At 41.3% G+C, this 20,524-nt stretch overlaps 3 protein-coding genes across 5 annotated transcripts; 2 read left to right on the top strand and 1 right to left on the bottom strand.

Annotated features, from left to right (window-relative positions):
* The first annotated feature begins 241 nt into the window (after window positions 1-241).
* Window positions 242-10,022, top strand: LOC115744620 (bifunctional dethiobiotin synthetase/7,8-diamino-pelargonic acid aminotransferase, mitochondrial). 2 transcript variants are annotated; one of them, XM_048277544.1, is made up of 14 exons: window positions 242-1,221; window positions 2,091-2,261; window positions 2,436-2,697; window positions 2,965-3,039; window positions 4,284-4,404; window positions 4,627-4,775; window positions 5,254-5,348; window positions 6,162-6,277; window positions 6,378-6,515; window positions 7,019-7,152; window positions 7,242-7,373; window positions 8,461-8,595; window positions 8,867-8,979; window positions 9,541-10,022. In XM_048277544.1, exons 1-14 carry the CDS (start codon window positions 473-475, stop codon window positions 9,752-9,754), a joined length of 2,604 nt encoding a protein of 867 aa, XP_048133501.1. In that variant the 5' UTR covers window positions 242-472; the 3' UTR covers window positions 9,755-10,022. The 2 variants fall into 2 exon arrangements, with proteins under 2 accessions (XP_048133501.1, XP_030535744.1); XM_030679884.2 differs by having other exon boundaries at window positions 246-1,221; window positions 2,959-3,039.
* An 815-nt stretch (window positions 10,023-10,837) lies between these two features.
* LOC115730830 (calmodulin-binding protein 60 B-like) lies at window positions 10,838-18,099 on the top strand. 2 transcript variants are annotated; one of them, XM_030661450.2, is made up of 10 exons: window positions 10,838-11,012; window positions 11,104-11,239; window positions 11,481-11,604; window positions 12,717-12,792; window positions 13,252-13,310; window positions 13,510-14,003; window positions 14,087-14,247; window positions 14,315-14,518; window positions 15,083-15,314; window positions 17,127-18,099. In XM_030661450.2, the coding sequence occupies exons 3-10, from the start codon at window positions 11,492-11,494 to the stop codon at window positions 17,690-17,692; spliced, it is 1,905 nt and encodes a 634-aa protein (XP_030517310.1). In that variant the 5' UTR covers window positions 10,838-11,012; window positions 11,104-11,239; window positions 11,481-11,491; the 3' UTR covers window positions 17,693-18,099. The 2 variants fall into 2 exon arrangements, with proteins under 2 accessions (XP_030517310.1, XP_030517309.1); XM_030661449.2 differs by lacking the exon at window positions 11,104-11,239.
* An 851-nt stretch (window positions 18,100-18,950) lies between these two features.
* Window positions 18,951-20,298, bottom strand: LOC115744623 (xyloglucan endotransglucosylase protein 7-like). The gene is made up of 3 exons (XM_030661451.2): window positions 19,901-20,298; window positions 19,579-19,772; window positions 18,951-19,483 (listed from the first exon to the last, which is right to left on the bottom strand). Exons 1-3 carry the CDS (start codon window positions 20,294-20,296, stop codon window positions 19,087-19,089), a joined length of 987 nt encoding a protein of 328 aa, XP_030517311.2. The 5' UTR covers window positions 20,297-20,298; the 3' UTR covers window positions 18,951-19,086.
* Window positions 20,299-20,524: the final 226 nt, after the last annotated feature.

Below are 20,524 nucleotides of genomic sequence, written 5' to 3'. Positions count from 1 at the left end.
CAGTTCAGGTATGGAGGACAGATTCTGATGGTTAGACCGGCGGCCATATGGCATTCTTTCGTGCACAACTAACCTAATCAATCTGCACCATCTGACCAACAAAACCTTAAATTATCTTGCTTTCTTACAACTAGAGCTCGCTTTCTGTATGTCGCAATGCATAAACAAATTCGGGACCAGAAAATCAAAGGGCTAATCATTACGGGGAAATATCGTCCAAAACTGCATTAACTCCACACGAGCAAGAGCCAAAAATTTTGCATTTCAGTCCAATTTTTGTGTTAGACTTTTGATTGGGCCAGAATGGGTGGTTGAGGTCGGCAAATTAGGCCAAGCCCAAATAGAATTCGGCCCGGCCCATCTCTCTTGGTCCCCCTTTCAAATTTCCCACCACCATTTCTATCCTCGCCACCTAACTTTCCCAACTCCTCTCTCTGTCTCACACTCTGCCTCTCACCAGCCGGCGGCCTCCATGAGTCCTACATTCTCCTCTCTCCTCCGCCACCACCGCCACCACCGTCTCCTCCGCCACCAACTCCCTCTCCTTCTCTTCCTCCGCCACCACCAGACCTCCTCTTCCCCTCCCCTCCGGATCCCTCTCTCCCACCCCACCTTCCTCATCTGGTCCTCCAACACCTCCCTCGGCAAAACTCTAATCTCCACCGGCCTCGCGTTCGTCTCTCTCTTCTCTCCCGCCCCAGCGCCTTCCAAGTTCCTCTACCTGAAGCCCGTTCAGACCGGCTTCCCCTCCGATTCCGACTCCCTCTTCCTCTTCAACAAGCTCGCTTCCCTCTCTCTCCTCCACAAACCCCGCTTCCCCATCCTCGCCTCGCACCGCGTGCTCAAGACCTCCGCCTCCGCCGCGCTCTCCCTCTCCGAGTCGCCTCGACATGGGGGTAGTTTGGATTTCGGGATGGTTGATTTGGGGATTTGCGAGGAGAGGAGGTTGGAGGGCGAGAGGAGTGGGAGTGGGAATGGGGATGGTGCGGTGTCAGAATTAGTGAGCGAGACGATCTTTGCTTGGAAGGAGGCAGTCTCACCGCATTTGGCAGCGGAGAGAGAGAGTGGAGTGGTGGACGATAGTGTGGTGGTGGAGATGGTACAGAAAGGGTTGAGAGTCGGCCAGAGAGATGGGAAGGAGGAGATGCTTTGTGTGGTCGAGACTGCTGGTGGAGTTGCGAGCCCCGGACCTTCTGGCTCTCTTCAGTGTGACTTGTACAGGTACGTTCGTCTTCTCTCTGTTCTTTTTATCTGGGAAAGCATGTCCTCATCGGTGTTTGTCTTTGATGGGCGAGCATATTGAATTCTTCCTTCGCGGGTTTCGTGCGCATTTAAAATTGACTCGATCGTTTCTTTGGGGTCTCGTATGTGTTGATTATTGCTGTCGTGACAAAAAAGAAGAAAAAGTCAACTCTTTCGAACAATATTCTTCACCTTTTACTTCTTTGGCTTCCGTTTCCAGTAGAATGAGATACACATGTTTCAAGGATGCTGACTGCTGCCTTTTTCCTGTGGTATCCTTGAAAATGTTGACCGTCTCATTTGCTGAGACCGTGAACCCAGTTATTAAATGTTTCTTGATTTGGTAATCAGGTCCTCTGGTTTAAAAATACCTCATATTTGGTTAATGATGCTCTCTTCCTAATTACATGATCGTCTGTTTCTGATGCCAATGGTTCTTAAGCAACATATTTATCCAAGTGGAAAGTACCCTACTTTTTTTGTACTCATGGTTGATCCTTCTTCAGATGGACCCAAGTGGGCTGGAGGAAGTGATCTTCGCGTAGATACTCAAACCAACTTAGGTGTTATTATATACTAAATTATTGTGAATGTTCCAATTTTTTTTTTAATCTTCTTACCCCAAGTCAAGACCTTTCTAAATATTTCATTATCTCTCCTAATCGATTATGTATCTGTTACTGATCCTCTTACAGTAATGAACCATCTCTTTAGTAAAATCATGTTATGATTCAGCTATATACTGCATTGTTCCATGGCACCATGCCCTTGATACTAAATCGGTATTTCTCTCTCTTATTTATATTCCTGAACCAGTTGTTTACTTTTTTTGCGCAATTTTTCCATAGGCCTTTCAGGTTGCCTGCTGTTCTCGTTGGAGATGGACGACTAGGTGGAATTTCAGCAACAATTTCAGCTTATGAAAGCTTAAGAATTCGAGGATATGATGTGGTTGCTGTTGTATTTGAAGATCACGGGCTTCTAAATGAGGAGCCACTGATGGCCTATTTTCGGAATAGGTACTTGCAGTTGTTACTATTATCTATGCCAGAGGATTCTAGTTTCATTCATAAGTAGTATATGCTGCATCCTGAAAGTCTTTACAATGGGAGTGTGAGTTATTCTTTAAGTTGTGCAATTGGCCCACTGCATAAAATGAATTTTCTGCTTAAATCTCTTCATAAATGCCATAGGGTGCCAGTGCTAGTGCTGCCACACGTTCCAGAAGATCTCTCAAATGACCTGATGGAGTGGTTTACCGATTCTCGAAGCATATTTGATATGTTGAAGAACATAATGAAGTCATCTTATCTGGAACGAATGCAGACATTGCTTGATATGCCTAAGAAGGCAAGAGATATGTTCTGGTGGCCTTTCACTCAGCATAAACATGTATCAGAAGATGGCATTACCGTGATTGATTCACGGTATGGTGAAAACTTTGCAGTTTTCAAGGTTTGTCTTGATTATTTCTTGTGTTCTGACTATAATAGTTACACTCCTACAATTGGAATAACCACAAACCAAACCCCCCCTCCCCCCCAAAAAAAAAAAAAAAAAAAACGCAGTCAACACACACACATGCACCCACACAGTGACCCCCACCAAAACGCTCATGTACCACTATCTTCCTGAAATAGTCTCGTAATAGAAAATGTACTGCTACTTAATTATTGACAACTCTATCAAAAAGTGACAGTCATTTTTTTGTCGTAGGATCAGGATGATAGATCTTTGAACCAAATGTTTGATGCTTGTGCAAGTTGGTGGACTCAAGGACCTAATGCTTCTTTACAGGTCATTCTTACTGCCTGGTTATTCTTGTGTATGCTTATTAGTCGTTACTTTGAATAGATGTTGGAAGAATTTTTTGACAAACCCAGCAATTATTTCTGCACATGATGGAATTTTGACGCAGGATGCTTATTAGTGAATGGGTATTGATAACAAGTGCCCCTAGGGCACTAATTAAGTCGACTAAAAGTGGAAATAACACTTTCGAATACAATTGGAAAATGGAAGAATTACACATTATAGGCAACTTTTGAATTTCCAGAGCACATTCAATAACGGTTAAGAAGTGCCCGAGGGGCACTCTTTGACATTTTCCTTAGTGAATTGCTTCCTGAATTATTTTTACTTGTGATGGTAATTGGCTTCTTTGACTTGTTTTGTGTTGTTATGTTAAACATGATGAAAACTTAAACTCTGTTGAAATCAAGATACACCGCGTTGGATATATGAACTGTTAATTTTCAGCATATTTTCTCTTGCGATCTCAGTCAAGTATTTCCGAGGACACTTGAGCTCCCTCTGTTAGTCCAGGGATCTTCTCATCAATCAAACTTTTGAATTTATAATAGGAAGTTCGAAATCAACAGTGTTGTGTTATTTGCTTGCCCTCCTAAACAAGCAATAATTGCTGAATTGAAGTGCCAGCAGTTGGAAGTAAATAACCCCTTCTTACCTCCTGAGTTTGGGTGCCCCCCTCTTAAACAAGGATTAATTGTTATTGGTTGCCAGACAACACATATGAAGCTCCTGTTATCCACATATGTCTGGGCGGTCTTTCTTTATTGACATGTAAGTACCAAGTAAAGAATGACCATCTAATTACTGGTTAATAATCCTTGAAGAAGATGAGGTACAGAAGAAATGGTGCCCTAGAATTAGTACTTAATGAGTCCCATATGCTCAGGTTCTCTTTTTTTGTGCATTCTGGTTTGTCTGTCTTTATCCTTTTTTCAAACCTTGGTGTGAGTATGGCTTACTTTTACTAGTCAAATTTTCCTATGATGTCTATAGAAAATTGGCATAAGAAGCAATGGAGAGGAAATGTTTTCTACGGAATGCCTCTTGGTTCGCTAGACAATGATATGTCGTGCTAGTAAGATGAGCAATATTACAGAGCACAGACTCTATCAGCTTGCTTGATTCTCTTGCTTTCTTTTTGAAGTGTTTCTCATTTGCAGTGTTTCTTGTGCATTGTGATAGATCTCCTGAATTTTCTTTTTAATGTGGACATGTTTAGGTGTTTACAGACTGAGCTTGCAAGGGACATGGGTTATGCTGCGGCAAGATTTGGGCATGTGATGTTCCCAGAAAATGTTTACGGGCCAGCGTTAGAATGTGCGGAGCTTTTGTTGGATGGTGTTGGAGAAGGTCAGAAGATATTCTTGCACCGTCTTAGCAATCGATCGTAAATTTTGTTCACAATACTATTAAAATTTGGCTTTGGCCTCTCTTCTGGTGCCCTTTTGTTTTTCTCTTGGGTGTCTTATGTTACCCAGTATATAAAAGTACAATTGAGTAAAGTTGTATTTAAATGTCTATTTTGGTCTTTCTGAAGTTTGTAGGTTTTTGAATTAGAATCCACCTTTTCAGGTTGGGCTTCTCGAGTATATTTCTCCGATAATGGATCTACTGCTATTGAGATTGCTCTCAAGATGGCTTTCCGTAAGTTTTCTGTTGATGTAGGAATTCTTTCAGAAAATTCAATTGGCGATGCTTCTGAAAAACAGCCAGAGCTTTTGGTAGGTTTCATTCTTTTCTGTCGCGTTTCTAATAAAAGGGTTCTGGTTGGCTTGTTTACTTTTTTTCTAGTCTAATATACTCTGTGTGCAGTGCTTCATTTTTTTTTTGAGGATAGTTCTAATAGTCACTGTTGATGTAAAAACCAAAGGTGTTTGGTCTTTGTTTACTCTTGGCCTCAGTTCTTTTTCTACTCCTTAATTCGATGGATCAATTTTAGTTGTTTTGCTAGGCAGAAATCTCTATAATTTTGCATGTTTGTTCATGGGAATTATCTTATACTCCTCATGTATTCCTAATAGAACACCGTCTTTCTGGTATGATAGTGTGGGGTATTCAACTCTAGAAGGGCCTATAGTCTGTATCATTCTAATCCATTCTCATTCCACTCTACGAACCAAACAATCCATACGATTTTGTTGTTGTAATTTTGTCAGATCGCTGTTTGATGAATCATTTCGAATTAAACATCTACTGCAGGTTCTAGCTCTCAAGGGTTCTTATCATGGAGATACTCTAGGTGCTATGGAAGCACAATCGCCATCATCCTATACCGGCTTTATTCAGCAACCATGGTATGGCATTTGGTCATGAACATATTGAAAGAATCTGTTCTTTCTTCTCCCTTGAAAAATATGTGTTCATTCTATAGCTGTTGTCTTTTTCAGCTGTATTTTTGGGAAAATACATTTCCCTGTATTTTGAACTGGTTGCCACTGGGGATGAAGCAATGGATGTGTAAATGTAACTTGACTATCCTTTTCTCCCCTTTCCGTCCTGTCTTGCTTCATGGGGAAAGGGAGCTCTGGCATATTTCATAGAAATTCATTGGTCTTAGTGGGACCAGGCTAGGCCTTAGGCATAACTTTTCCTGCCGGTCAAAGTCTTCTTTGGCATAGCTTAAAAAGCCTAATGACAGATAGCCAGGTCAATTCTCGATTTTTATTCTAACGTAGTTTGTAGCATGCTGTGTATGTAGTTAGATAATAATGTGCTGTCTGCTTGTTAATGCTATTTGTTTGTCAGTCATTTTCTTAAGACTTGGAAGCTTACATCATGGCATTTGGTACTGGTTGGTTAGGATCTATAGGCAAAAGAAGAGGAGTGAGGTGTTTTGGAACTTGATAAATTTAAAATCATCCTAATGGAGGCGATGTTGCATGCATTTAGAATGGCTTAGTCTTAATGTAATGTTGATTCCATCTGCGTAAGAGTTTCTTTAATCTTTTAGACTTGCTGTTGTTGGCTATTCATGCATTGCTTTGTCTCTATTGGCAAAGTGGCAGTTTTTCCTGGTTTGTGCCTTATGTATAACCACAAGAAAGAACAAATTACAGCAAGTTGCGAGTTCTTGTTTATTTAAAAAGGAAGTTCACTAATTTTTACAGGTACACTGGGAGAGGTCTTTTTCTGGATCCTCCTACAGTTTTTTTGCACAGAAATGTTTGGAAGCTTTCCTTACCAGCAATGATACATAATGAAAGTTTTGAATTTGACAAAATGAGTATGTTATCTTCCAACACATTCACCTAGAAAAGTTATTTCTTTTGGCTCCGCTTTCTGTCATTGGGCCATAATTGAGTTGTGTCTTCAAATTTGTGCAGCGTTCAGTTCTCGTGATGAAATTTTCTGCAAGAGCCGGGATGAATCTGATCTTTCTGGTATATACTCATCACATATATCTCAACATCTATCAGGATCAAGGGGATCTAAGTACATTGGGGCACTTATTATAGAACCAGGCAAGAAAACTCTCCCACAGTCAAATGCCTCTTAATTTAATGGTTTTTTTTCTCAGGTCAGTGATAGGGTGATTTGTTAATTTGCATTACCTCATCATCTCTCTCGCTCTCTCTCTCTCTCTCTCTCTCTCTGTGTGTTTTGGTTTTACCTCAGGATGGACATAAAGTTAGTTTCACAGCGTTTAAGATGAGGGTATCCATATAGTGCTAAACACCATTGTTTTGGGCTAATAATGGGATTCCTTCTGCTTTAATGGGCCCTTTTCATTCTTAAGAAGTTGTAATGTTTGTTTGCGGATTGTGGACTGAGTTTCAGTGCCTTGATTTGTAAAAATATTTGCCCTGAGCCAGAATGACCTAATCTCGCATTCCTGTTTTCCCAGTCATGCTGCAATTGGCTATAGCCCAATTGTTTTAGTTGAAAAGGCCACAGCACAAAATTGTATGTTATGTGCTGTTCGGAGTATTTGGATATCATTAATTGTTGCAAATGAATTTTGCAGTCATACAAGGAGCTGGAGGAATGCTCATGGTTGATCCACTTTTTCAACGTGTACTTGTTAATGAGTGCCGAAGGCGGAAGATTCCAATAATATTTGATGAAGTTTTCACTGGTTTCTGGCGTTTGGGAACAGAGGTTGGTTGACTACAAATGTTTTGCCTTTTCATCTGCTTGTTCAGTGATTTTTCTGGCTGGAGTGGGATGTGATTTGCTTGTTTTCGCAGTCTGCTGCAGCACTGCTTGGATGTGCGCCAGATATAGCGTGCTTTGCGAAACTGATGACTGGTGGGATGATACCCTTGGCTGTCACATTGGCGACAAATGCTGTGTTTACTGCTTTTCTTGGGGAATCGAAGGTATCTTCTTGTGGCTAACATGGTAGAAATAACATTTATTATGATGCCCAGACTGCTTCCTGATTGGTGCATTTTGACTGCTCGCATTTTTCATGATTAATGGTACTACTTGAAATGCTCCGTCAGCATAACAGGAAAATTTAGGGGGTGATGTTATCTAATTTCATTTTCAGTCAGCACTCAAGTTTTGTCCTTAATTATGATAGAGCATACTCCGTAAAATGCACAGTAATTGATGCTCTATGGTTTTATTTACGCTTTAAATCTGTTCCTTGGGTTCAATGGCAGCAATTGGTTTGCTTACAGATGTTTGTCTCTTACAAATACTGTGCAGCACTTCAACTTGCAGAATAGTTTTGATAGTTTCTTTTGCTTATGCATTCTTGATATGACTCATTTTTCAGCTCTAGCATCGCTTAAGCTTTTAATTGAATTCCAATTTTTGTTATGTATTTGAGTTATATATTTCTGAATTCCTGGGTTCACTCTTGTTTTTTGAAGTGAAATTTCACGTTCCACAGATGTCTTGACTCCCTATAGCAAGCATTACACCATTAAAGCATCATTTTGTCGATAGAAGATAGTTACACACCTCTTACTTTTTCACGCTCTAATTTTTCCAAATCTAATAGTGTTGAAGTTTTATCCCACAACGCTTGATTCCGCGTCCTAAATGCTCTTTATATTTATGTGGTATCTCTCCATCTATCAACTTAAACTTTTGGGCTGGATTTTCTAACACGGTATCAAAGCTAGTGTTATCCTTTTTGCGAATGTGCTTAGTCAAAATTCCACATGTTGCCTGTAATCCTGCTTGCATGTGAGAGGGGGTGTTGAAGTATATCCCACATTGCTCCACTTATGGGCTTAAGCTTTTGGGTTGGACTTTTTAACTAATAATGGAAAATGCATGCTAGTTAGTTTGACTTTAAAGGCAAAGGCATTGTTAATGTCTTCCATGGGATGTTCGTACATTTAACCGTGTGGTTGGATACCGGCAAGTCACCTTGCTCATTTTGCCTATGAAAAGAAGACTACCGTACATATATCCATGGTGGGAGTCAAATGCTTGAATTTCTTGTTACAGCTCAAGGCGCTTTTGCATGGACACTCGTACACTGCACATGCTGTGGGGTGCACAGCAGCTGCTAAATCCATCAAGTGGTTCAAAGATCCTCGGATGAACCACAATGTCACTCCTCAAGGGAAGGTGCTTAAAGAGGTAAAAGAAATTTCTCTTTATTCTCAAGAGTATGACTTTAATTAGTAAGAGATTTGCTTTGCCTAGATATTTAGAAGCGTGGGGAAAACAAACATTTGAGAAGCATATATATATGCTTGTCAACCGACAACTTTCTGTTTGCTTGGATAGTTAATGATGCTGTTAATATGATGCAGTTAGTATTACTAACAGCATCATCTCCTATCCATTCCTATTTATATGCTTATCTGTGCAGGCAATTCAATAATACACATTTTTTGAGCTTTTGCAGTTGTGGGATTTCGAGTTAATCACGCAAATTTCGTCTCACCCAGCAGTCCAAAGAGTGATTTCCTTGGGAACTCTCTTTGCCCTGGAACTCCGAGCTGAAGGCTCCAATGCTGGGTAATCTTCTTAATCTACTATAAAGAAGCAATGTCACTGTGTCACTTCCAACTCAATATACTCTTTTGAAGTCTTTACTAATCCTTTAGATGATTAAGGCACACAATGATGTTTGTTGGGATGTTTTAGTAGGCACCTTCTACAAAAGATGCCATCGTTGTCAGTTTTAGAGAAGTCTGTAAAATTGAGAAGCAAATCACTTTTCCAGCTTTTATAATCATAGGAAATTACTAGTTTACTGTGATTTAGGTCTGTACATCTTAGCTTGCACTGGCCGACATTAGCCAATGTAAAATCGATTTTTTTTTTTTTTTTTTTTGGGTGTTACGACGTCATCTTGATGATCCTGTCTTCTCAGAGATTAGTTTAGGGAGTACCTTTCTGTTTCTCAAGAATCCACTATAGATTTGCATCTGCCGTATATGTCCAATGTTGTCAATTCGGCATTGTCTGGGCAAGATATGTCCAATGTTGTCAATTCGGCATTGTCTGGACCAGTGCTTGCCTATTCCTTTGTCATGTCAGAAACACATCTTCTAAAACTGACGGAGACTCTCGCAGGTATGCTTCATTATATGCAAGGGCTCTTCTTCAGATGCTACGCGAGGATGGCGTGTACGTGAGGCCTCTAGGCAATGTCATCTATCTCATGTGTGGTCCCTGTACTCCTCCTGAGCTATGTTCTCAGCTGCTTGTCAAACTTCAGAGAAACCTGGAGGAATTCTACCTAGTCCATGGAAAAGTAGAAAGGGGCGCCGTCACGAATGCAAAGTAATCTTCTTGCCCGACTCATATTCGATCCTCCATATGAACTTTCGACATTCCAATTTCTCATTGGGCGCCTAATGGAGCATAGCCTAGTTCGACGTAGCAGCCTATCGGCTTTCCATTCCGAATGAACACTTCCCTTCTTTGATAATTTACTTGCTTGAGATAAACCTCCTGTAATATCCCGAGTTTCGCTAGTTGAAAGTCACTCGATTTCTAGTTGCTTATGGAATAACTTGGGCCTGCCTAATTAGAACAGTAAATGTCGTTTGCCATTTTTGAGAATCCCACCCGAACAGCTGGCTAACGCACAAAAGTGACGTCTGCCTCTGCTGGTGCACCTGACGTCCCATTTGTTTTCTCGAAACTAAAATTGGAAAGCAATTGATGCACGCGTGACGTGGCGAGTGCAAATCAGCCGCGTTCAGACAACCGATTGACGGCCAGGCTGGCACTAGCTCGCATCGCGGACGATCCTGAGCGCTTCGAGACGCACATGGATCCCAACTCTCATCTTGATTGGGCCAAAGAAGGAGGTAGCTCTTGTACGTCGGTACTCATCAGCTGGTCCACCGACCCCGGTACGCCTGCCACACCATTTGCCAAGAAAAATTCCTAAGCCACGGGTTATTTTGGCAGCGACATTTATTCTAGCACCCTCATGCAAAAACCATAGATGAGATTCTCGTCCATAGATTTGAATCTGGTTTAACCGAGTGCAGAAAATTGTTCCACGATCGAGATGAATCGAGATGGACGGCGCCGTCCTGTAAATTAGCCGATTAGATTCATTTTGAATAACTTCTAAAACGCTTTATAATTATATCAAATTTTTTCTGAGCGAACGTTGTTAATAAACATGATGAACTAGGAGAAATGATGGGACGGTGAAAAATCAGTTTGCTAAAGTGGGAACTATAAATGTCGGAAGGCCTAAAGGCTCCAGATTCTCACCATATCATCAGGATTAGACAGTGGCTGCAATAGTGGACAATTATAGACCCGTGTACCACCTGATCACTGCCACTGACCCGGCGACAAGTCGTCAGAGTGGACTTTGGATATTTAAGGAAGAGTCCGAAGAGACCGAGCAGAGACTCCCCTCCCGCGAAAGCCCCCCACACGCGCGCGCACGCGCCCAGAAAAATCCCCTCACTCGCCCCAACAAACTCCAATCGATTCCTACTGCGTACCTCCTTCGATTTTCTCGGGAAAGTGTTCGAATTTTCTCTCCCTCCACCACCTGCTTCCATTACCGCTCTCAGGTTCTCCTCTCCCTCTCTCTCCCTCTCTGTACTGTGTATTCTGAAGTGATGTGATGTTCTGTCCGTCCCTTTTGTTTTTGTCGCGATAAAGCTTCTATAACCGGAGCGAAGCTCGTGAATCATCCCGCTATCGGGTGGATTAATTGCGAGCTTCTCGCTTCTCGCTTCGATTTGAAGTCTTTAGGCACTAATCCCCTCTTACCTGTGGGGCTGAGTAGCCGAATGAGGTGAGTTGAGATCTGGAATCTCGTAACAGTAGTGAGATTTGGGGGTTTCTGATTGTACTTCTGCTGTCATGTGTTTCAAGTGTTGGGATGGAAGCTGAGGCTTGTGGTTTGTCCGTTTTCAGAGTCTGACCCGTGGGGCGTGTGATTGGGATTGCTTTTAGATCCACTTTTGGGGATGGCGCGTGTGTTCCTCAGGGTCCGCGAATTTGCTGACAGAAGTGTCGATTTTTGTGTTCTGCAGATCTGCTGGGAATGGAGAGACAAACTAGGTATATGGAGAGAAACAATTCGATGAATAATAGAGGGAAAAGGAGCTTGGAGGGTGAAGATGAGCCGCAGGAGAGAAAGCGGCCTGCTCTTGCAAGGTAAGGCGGTCCCACCCTACCCCACCACCTTCCTCCCCTCATTGGTAGCTCTTCCGTGAAGTGTGATTGTCTTTCATTCAGCATACCCATCTTCTCGTGCAAGATTGTACTTTGAGAAGGTCTCATGTTTTCACTCTGGCTTTAGTCAAGTGGATAGTTGTGAAGCAAACTGAGAATTTTTTTTTTTTATCAAGTTAAAATGAACCAGGGCTCTTTGCTACTCGATATGGGATTTTTGCTAACTGCTACTTCGGCAGGCTGAAGCATTAAGGGTTTTCCCCACTTTAAATGGCATGTTGAGCCTATCCTAATATGCCCTTGTCCCTCTCCTCCTCTGGTAATGAAGTTATTTTATAACATTCCGACTAGTGTAATCCTGTGAAGTTCACAAATTTCATTGAAGTTTTGGCGGCCTTTGCCGAACAAAATGTTTAGCTGTACTTCATCTTGAAAGGCTATATATTTTGAAGCTTTTGGAAATTCTTTCGCAAACTTTGAAGGAAGGAGATGACGGTGGCATAATAAATGCATTTGAGCAGTGATATGACATAATGTTTCAGAAACTTGTGTCCTCAGTTTTAACTTGTTTGAGATTGTTCTTTTGAAGGTTTTTTTTTTTTTTCTTTCTGTCCTTACTCCCTTCACATTGGTCTTTTAACTATTTGACTTCTGGGAGTTTCCATCTGCTTTAAGATAATAAATGACAGCTTCTATCCCGTGTCAGCTTTGCTCTCATGGTTTCCTTAATTTATTTACTTTGTTATTTTTCTGGGGATTTTTATTCGCATTGCTTCTTTCTACGGCAGGTCTTCCCTATGTTACTTTTTCTCGAATCACTAGTGTGTTTGTATCTGAAGCATCTCTTGATATTTATTTGCATCTTTTTGTTCTCTCAGCTCGAGCTGCATGACTCACATTGATTTAACATCTAGACCGTCATTCCTACATATAACGACTCTAGAATTTCTCTGAGACTGCAAATTTTGCATTTTTGCACCTTAGTCAAAGTTCTCTGATAGTCTGCAAAATTTACTGGAGGGTGATTATCTTGGTCGACCGTTTGTTTGTATGTTGTAAATGCAATTTTTTTTATACAATTTCAAATTGTGCAGTGTCATTGTAGAAGCTCTCAAGGTTGACAGTTTACAGAAGCTGTGTTCGTCATTGGAACCTATCCTTCGTAGAGTTGTAAGACACAGCGCTCTTTCTGGTTTTTGAATTTAAATGTTTGGGTATATATTTGGTTTTTTTATCATACAGTTGATCTCATGGTTTAAAAATTTTGATCTTGAATCTAGTAAATGAAGTGCCTTTGTTGCATTTTGATGAAAGGAATACAGTTGTTTCTTCTTCTTAAGTGGAGATAGTTTTTCTATTTCAAGGCAATACTTAGTGTAACTTGACATTCTATTACATGGAGAGGATGGTCAATTGGATTTACAACATTTTCATGGCCCATAGTCACTTGTTTCAATATGGTTTCTAACAGCCTGAGTTTTTTTGGCTTTAATACTCTCATTCTCTTTTGTTTGAAACAAAATATGATGTAGAAGAAGGATACTGCGTTTCTCTTTGACGTGATAGATCATGTATTTCTATACTATGACCTGGCATCTCCTTACTTCTCATGTAATTGATTCTGAGCAGGTCAGCGAGGAAGTTGAACGAGCACTGGCTAAGTTGGGGCCTCCTAGACTAAATGGAAGGTGTGACCTTTTGCCGTTAAATGGGTTTGGCTATCTTCTTTCTGGAAAATACTGTTGCCTTGTTTATTTTCTTCTCCTCCTCCTCTCTCTCTCTCTCTCTCTCACCCACGCGCGTGCGCGCATTCACACGAACGTGAACGAACAAAAGATTGTTTTAGTCCAGGGTTCACAACATTAATTTGACATAATTTGATATCAGAGCATCGCCCAAGCGAATTGAAGGTCCAGATGGAAGAAACTTGCAGCTCCAGTTTAGATCACGGTTGTCTCTTCCACTCTTCACAGGAGGGAAAGTTGAGGGGGAGCAGGGTGCTGCAATTCATGTAGTTTTAGTTGATGCAAATAGTGACCATGTTGTCACCTCTGGGCCAGAATCCTCGGTGAAACTGGATATTGTTGTGCTTGAAGGTGATTTTAACAATGAAGACGATGAGGGGTGGACCCAAGAAGAATTTGAAAGTCATGTTGTTAAAGAGCGCGAAGGGAAGCGGCCACTATTGACAGGGGACTTGCAAATTACACTGAAGGAAGGTGTTGGAACCCTTGGGGAATTGACATTTACGGATAACTCCAGCTGGATAAGGAGTAGAAAATTCAGGCTAGGCTTGAAGGTTGCCCCTGGATTCGGTGAAGGCATTCGCATTCGTGAGGCTAAGACAGAAGCTTTTACTGTTAAGGATCATAGAGGAGAACGTAATAACTCCCCATTATTGACCTTTTAATGTTTTCTTGTTCATACAGTTTCTGATTATGTGTGTTGCTTTGGGTCTTTACAGTGTACAAAAAGCATTATCCACCTGCCTTACATGACGAAGTATGGAGATTGGAAAAGATTGGCAAGGATGGTTCATTTCACAAGAGGCTAAACAATAATGGAATATTTTCAGTTGAAGACTTCCTCCGCCTTGTTGTTAGGGATCCTCAGAAATTGCGGAATGTAAGTTTATAATTTGATAAAAATTACATTTTAATTTGTGACTGAAGCATTATTCTGTTTCGTATAGATCCTGGGCAGTGGTATGTCAAATAAGATGTGGGATTCTCTTTTGGAGCATGCCAAGACTTGTGTCCTTAGTGGAAAGCTCTATGTTTACTATGCCGAAGATAATAGAAATGTTGGAGTGGTTTTTAACAACATCTTTGAGCTGAATGGCTTCATTTCGGGGGACCAGTATCAGACTGCTGATTCTCTTTCTGATAATCAAAAGGTTTGTGTATTTGTAAATTTAGCATTTGCTGTCGTAATATGCAGTTTTGTGTATTGTCTGTCTAGATTCTTGTATATCTAAACTATCGTACCGTCCTTTAACTTGGTAGATAGATATTTATGTCTTTCTATGCATCCTTTTCGATGTAAACATATTCACCGAATTGGTGAAGAAGCATTTGTTTTTCTTGTCAAATGCCATTGACAATATTGTGAATCTGGCATGTGATGCTTACTCCTCATCTGCCACATTGGGGCTTGCTCTTCTTCAGCTCAGAGGCTTTCACCCTACCATCCTCTTTCGGCTACTTTTTTCAATTAGATATAAGTCTTTCCTCAATCTGGAAGATCATATTTCCTCTACAGCTTTTTTTACCAGAATGTCATTCTAGTTGGGCGTAGAACTGTTGTCTTTTTCAATAAATTCTCTCGTTATTCCTTCTGTCCTTTTCATTTTTTTTTAACACTCCCTTTTGCCTGTATCTTGGTTTCTCTTACACAAATATTCTCATAAAAGAACGGTGTTGGCTTATGGAAATAGTGAAACTGCACCAATCTCTTGCAGGTTTATGTAGATACTTTGGTGAAGAAGGCTTATGACAATTGGAGTCAAGTTATAGAGTATGATGGCAAATCTTTATTAAGTTTCAAGCAAGTAAGGAGGTCTTCTAGAAATGAACCACAGGTGGCGGCACTAGAATACTCTAATGCTTTAGATCATCAGCTGCAGATACCACGATTGCCTGTTTCATTTACATCCGAACAGCCTTCGGCAGATTCAGGTTTAACTGTTGGAGGTAATGCTTTCTGCATGCTAGTTGGGGCTTTAAACTGTCCCATGACGCCTTTCTATGTGATGAGCATAATCTTCTCAGTAGAAAATGAATTAGTGTGATTGAAAGCAGAGACTTGTCCTCATCTACAATTTCTCCAGCATACAGAGTTTGATTTGAAATTGTGGGTATTTAAGGGGTCAATGAAATATAGTGAAAGCTTCGAGTGTCAAGATACTTTTAAGTGGAATTTTGAGAATGCCACCAGTTATTGTTTTGGATAGTCTTACACCCAACAGGAAAAAGTAAAACTGCGATCTCTGTTTGTTTCATTCATGTTTTGTTTCCCTTTGTTGGAATGGAAGTTTCCAAGAATAAATGGAGTTGTAGACTTTAATGGGGCTGTGTAATATGCAGCATTCTGAAACTATTGAATGTAAAGGCCCTCCAAGAATTTGTCTTAAGTTTGGGTCATTCTCAATGCATAATTTTACTGAGAGAAAGATGTAAAGTACACAATAAAAAGGTATGAGACTGCCATCTGCTATTCCTGCTTAATCATTCCTTGAGAAATTTGATGCAAATGGCCTCTACTGGTCTTTACAACTTTCATGATAGTGCTATTGAAAAGGTAGTTAGGAGATTTTGAATTTCAGGTGATTAGGACTACGTTGTTTTTGGTTGTTTTGTCTTCAAGTGAGTCTTTTTATTTTATTTTATGTCTTGAAATGAATTTGACATTTCCGCATATGTGAGGGTCCAGTAGTACAACGATAAGAATGTCATTTTCAGATCGGTAGCAGTAATAACTTTCTGATTTGATTGTAAACTCGATGTGATATGATCTTAGGTGTTGTACCATCTGCTATTCCTGCTTAATCATTCCTTGAGAAATTTGATGCAAATGGCCTCTACTGATCTTTACAACTTTCATGATAGTGCTATTGAAAAGGTAGTTAGGAGATTTTGAATTTCAGGTGATTAGGACTACGTTGTTTTTGGTTGTTTTGTCTTCAAGTGAGTCTTTTTATTTCATTTTATGTCTTGAAATGAATTTGACATTTTCGCATATGTGAGGGTCCAGTAGTATAACAATAAGAATGTCATTTTCAAATCTGTAGCAGTAATAACTTTCTGATTTGAATGTAAACTTGATGTGATATGATCTTAGGTGTTGTACCAAAGATGTTTCTTATCCTCTTAAAACTCCATAAGCATAGCATGCATGTTTCTGCAATACAGTACTTTCATTCTCATGATACTAATAATGGATCACGCATCTATCAGTTATTTAGTGCTTCTGTAGATAGTGCATTTTATTGAGAAATGGCTTTAATGGATGAAGGCTATATCCTATGCGGCTATGCTTACTCTTCTTTACGCATATCCGATAATCTAGAATACGAATATTTTTTCCCTTCCCTTTCGGATTAGAAAGGTGTCCTCTCTTTGGGAACTTATTCTTTGTCTCCTGACAAGGCACTTCTCTCACAGTCTGTTGAGGTTGCGGGTTAATGCCATCTGACATCCAGCACAAGTTGCTGAAATTGTCTCTGTGATCTTGTCTTATGTTTTGCATAGACCAAAAGGAAATTGAGGGAGCTGCTTATTTGTTGTTCTTATGGCATCTTTGGGTTATTGTTTTGATCTCCCTCCCAGCCTGACTCATTCCACCCCACCCACCTCCATAGCGACACACATGCACTCAAAATCAGTCACACACGAACATGACTATATGCAATGATCTTGCATGGAATTGGAATTCTACTATGCCAGGGCAGCTTGGAACTATATAAATCTAGTATTAACCTTGTGGGTTGTCGTGTTCTGTCCCAGGATATAATGGTGATGTGGCGGGGAGATACTCAACCCAGTCCCAGCTTGGAAATGCTAATACTCGGTCTCAGTTTCCTAGTACTTCTTCATACATACCACATGACCCGTTGGCTAGCAACCAAGCCCAAAGTTCAAGAAATGACAACAGTGTTGGCTTGGCCCTTGGTCCGCCTCTGTCAGCTGGTTTTCAGGCAACTGGTTCATTGATTCAGACTCCTGGCTTGAATCCATTTGATGATTGGTCGAGCAACCGGGACAAGGGAGACGTTGAGTTTTTGACAGAAGAAGAGATTCGCATGCGAAGTCATGAGATGCTGGAGAATGAGGACATGCAGCATTTACTCCGACTCTTTAGCATGGGAGGTCATCCCTCCTTTAGTGTTCCTGAAGATGGTTGTGGGTTCCCTAACTACATGCAGTCACCACAGCCATATGATGAGGACCGGTCCCGTTCAGGCAAAGCGGTTGTTGGTTGGCTGAAAATAAAGGCAGCGATGAGATGGGGCTTTTTCATAAGGAAGAAAGCTGCTGAGAGGCGGGCTCAAATTGTTGAGCTGGATGAATAAAAACGGAAGAAGGGTTCCTGTGAGATGGTTTATGCTCTAAATATTGGGCGTTGACTTGTGTTGCTTTTGATTCAAGGATTCATGGCAGCTCTTTGCTGATGCCGACACAATTGTGGTCTCGGGGCTTCTGTTGGCCGGGTTTGTTAGGGATCTCTGCTGATTCTGCATCTTTAATGTGGAAGTCTGTTGTACAGTTGTCTGTACAGTAAGTTTCTTCTATTAATAGTACTTGAAGGCTTATTTATTCATGAAGTATGTGTTTTGGTAAGGAATTGCTTAGTGTACTCCTAATTGTTGGGCCAGATTGACAATGTTTTTCGATTCTAGGCATTTGGCCACCCATGTTTAATTGTTAGGTATGTAATCGTGTGAAGATGACCAATGAATAGGTCTTCTGTTTTACTTCGTATATTCACTATGTTCTGCTGTCTCATTTTTGCTGCTGCTTTTTCCCCCTTTCAGTTGTGTCTGGATTGGAGGGTCAGGTTCGTGAATTGTCGTGCTACTAAAATGAGTCCTAGAAAAGTTTCTTTGTTCTTGCAAACTGTTCTTAGTCATTACTGTGCTGAGAACCTTGAAGTGGAAGGTAAGAAATCGAAGAATTGCCATGCTTAGCCCTTTTTGGCCAAGAGTGCAAGCAAGCCGATGCCATGACATCGAATCATTCATAGTGCTTGAGAGTTGTGTTGACTGCTGGAACTTTTATGCGTGGGCTGGCTCAACGATGCAGGGATTGTGGTCGGGGTCCCTAGGTTTGGATTGGATAACTTTAACCAAAGGCCTCACAATCACTTCCTAGTTTGATACTCGTGTGGGGTCGAATCCTATGTGAAATAAATCAGTAAGGTGAATGCCCATGCAGAGAGAGAAACGTGCTTTCCTATTGATGCATCAACCATGAATGAATGAAACAATGGAGACAGGCACTTCATCAGCTGTCGCTCTGTCAATTTTCACCACTTTATCAATTTCACATCACCAATTTAAGTTGTTAGGATGCTTTTAATAATTGAAACAATATGATTGCACAAATCAAGATTTATAGGTTGATTGTGTAAAAAAAAAAAAAATTAGTTTGGCGGCCCAATCGAACAAGGCAAACACCAATTAGGTGGCAAGAAATGTGCTTAGCTCAAAGGAGAAAACGAGTAAAATAGAAATGGACTTCCTCATAATACAAAGCCAATACATTCTATACGTGGCCAAATTTCACTCTACATTGTTCTGAATTGCCCAAAGGAGGCACAATTAATTGATCAACCAAGGTAAATATTACATAAAGAACAAGATATTGTCAAACATGTTAAAAAGAATATGAAAATTCAATGAAAGAATCGTCCTATGTAAAATGCCTTAGCATTCGCGCTCTCTTTGTCCGGCCCTCCTCTATAATATTAAGACCGGCTGCATTCTGGAGGGAGGCCTTGAGGGAACCTCTTGGAGTCGGAGCAGTAGTCGTAGATCATGTAATTCTGCTGCACCCACTTCAGCCTCTCTTGGCTGGTCGTGTCCAGCTCTTGCGTGAGCCAAGAATTGCCGTCGCTCGAGGCCGGGTTGGACCCGCAAGACGACGACCCGGAGGACCAGACGCAGGCATCCGCGTTGAAGCTCCTGTACGAAGCCGTGAACGGAGCTCGCGACCAGTCTGTCTTCACCAGCCCGCCTCTCGTTGCCCAGTCGTCCGCGTTCCACAGGCTCGAGTAAATCCTCATCGGTTGGCTCTTGGGGAATGGAACGCCGCTCGATTCCGCGTTCTTGAATTCCCTGATGGGAGTGCCGTCCACTGAGAATCTGTAATGCACGCACAAGAAAAGCGTTTGAATAAATGCCGCAGAGAACATTTGCATGTCAGTGAGATTGCCGTTTGGGAGCGTCCCGATTCTTACATGATGCGTTGCGGGTTCCAGAGGATGGAGTAGGTGTGGAAATCAGCAGTCGGGTCGAACCAGAGATAGAATTGCTGTTCCCTGTTTCCCTTGCCTTGGCTGAACACATTGGTGTGAAGAATGTATGGATCGTCACTCAGGTTTCCCAAGAACTCAAAATCTATCTCGTCCCACGCTGACCCTTTTGAGGATAGCTGCAATGCATACACACCCAAGAACACACATATATCAGCGAAAGATCACAAAAGGCTATTAATATATAGAGGCAAAGCTTGAGCTTTTGTTTTTTCTTTGTGGGGTGGTACTGCGAGCGGGTACTTACATAGTACGCAGTGACAGTGCCAGCAGAGTTTCCAGGGACTAGCTTGAGTTGCATGTCGATCTTGCCGAAAAGATATTCGTTCTTGGATTGGAAGCCGGAGCCCGAAGCCTTGTCGAGAGAGAGAGTGAGGAGATCTCCATTGTTGAGTATCCGAGCTCTGCCATCTCCCCAGGTTATGTCGAACTCTTGGTGGAAGTTGCCAGCACATGCAACCATCAAACTTTTGAGCAGAAGGGAAGCGAAGAAGAGAATTGCAAAGTTGGAAGAAGCCATGACAAAGACAAACAGGCTAGTGCTCGAGAACCACTGAACTTGAGACCCAAGGAGAGATGAGTGGAAAAAAGAGAGGATGAATCCAATTGAATGGGGATGATGGGTGTTTGTGATGAGAAGCATTTCGAAGCGATGGCTATTTATACTGCCAAGGGTCGAGCAAATGAAGGTTCGTTGATTGCTTGTGCGAAGCCAAAGGGAAGGTCATAGGAAGGTTGGGGTTAGCTCAGCTGTACACAGTTGTTGCATGCAAAAGGTGCAATTTTTAATATCACGTACAATTTAGCTGTCAAAGTTCACCTTTTTAACTAGGACACGGTGCTTGTCATAATCTCTCTCTAGTCTATTGCT

This window comes from Rhodamnia argentea, chromosome 4 (assembly GCF_020921035.1).
Source record: "Rhodamnia argentea isolate NSW1041297 chromosome 4, ASM2092103v1, whole genome shotgun sequence".
In the NCBI taxonomy this organism is placed as follows: domain Eukaryota; kingdom Viridiplantae; phylum Streptophyta; class Magnoliopsida; order Myrtales; family Myrtaceae; genus Rhodamnia; species Rhodamnia argentea.
This window is presented reverse-complemented; position numbering and strand designations above follow the sequence as displayed.

Coding starts and splice junctions, on each gene's coding strand:
- LOC115744620 (XM_030679884.2), top strand. CDS start 473: ATGAGTCCTACATTCTCCTCTCTCCTCCGCCACCACCGCCACCACCGT. Junction 2,262..2,435: donor ATGGCCTATTTTCGGAATAG/GTACTTGCAGTT, acceptor TAAATGCCATAG/GGTGCCAGTGCTAGTGCTGC. Junction 3,040..4,283: donor GACCTAATGCTTCTTTACAG/GTCATTCTTACT, acceptor AGGTGTTTACAG/ACTGAGCTTGCAAGGGACAT.
- LOC115744623 (XM_030661451.2), bottom strand. CDS start 20,296: ATGCTTCTCATCACAAACACCCATCATCCCCATTCAATTGGATTCATC. Junction 19,773..19,900: donor GCACTGTCACTGCGTACTAT/GTAAGTACCCGC, acceptor TATGCATTGCAG/CTATCCTCAAAAGGGTCAGC. Junction 19,484..19,578: donor TGGAACCCGCAACGCATCAT/GTAAGAATCGGG, acceptor CGTGCATTACAG/ATTCTCAGTGGACGGCACTC.
- LOC115730830 (XM_030661449.2), top strand. CDS start 11,492: ATGGAGAGACAAACTAGGTATATGGAGAGAAACAATTCGATGAATAAT. Junction 12,793..13,251: donor AACCTATCCTTCGTAGAGTT/GTAAGACACAGC, acceptor GATTCTGAGCAG/GTCAGCGAGGAAGTTGAACG. Junction 14,248..14,314: donor ATCCTCAGAAATTGCGGAAT/GTAAGTTTATAA, acceptor TGTTTCGTATAG/ATCCTGGGCAGTGGTATGTC.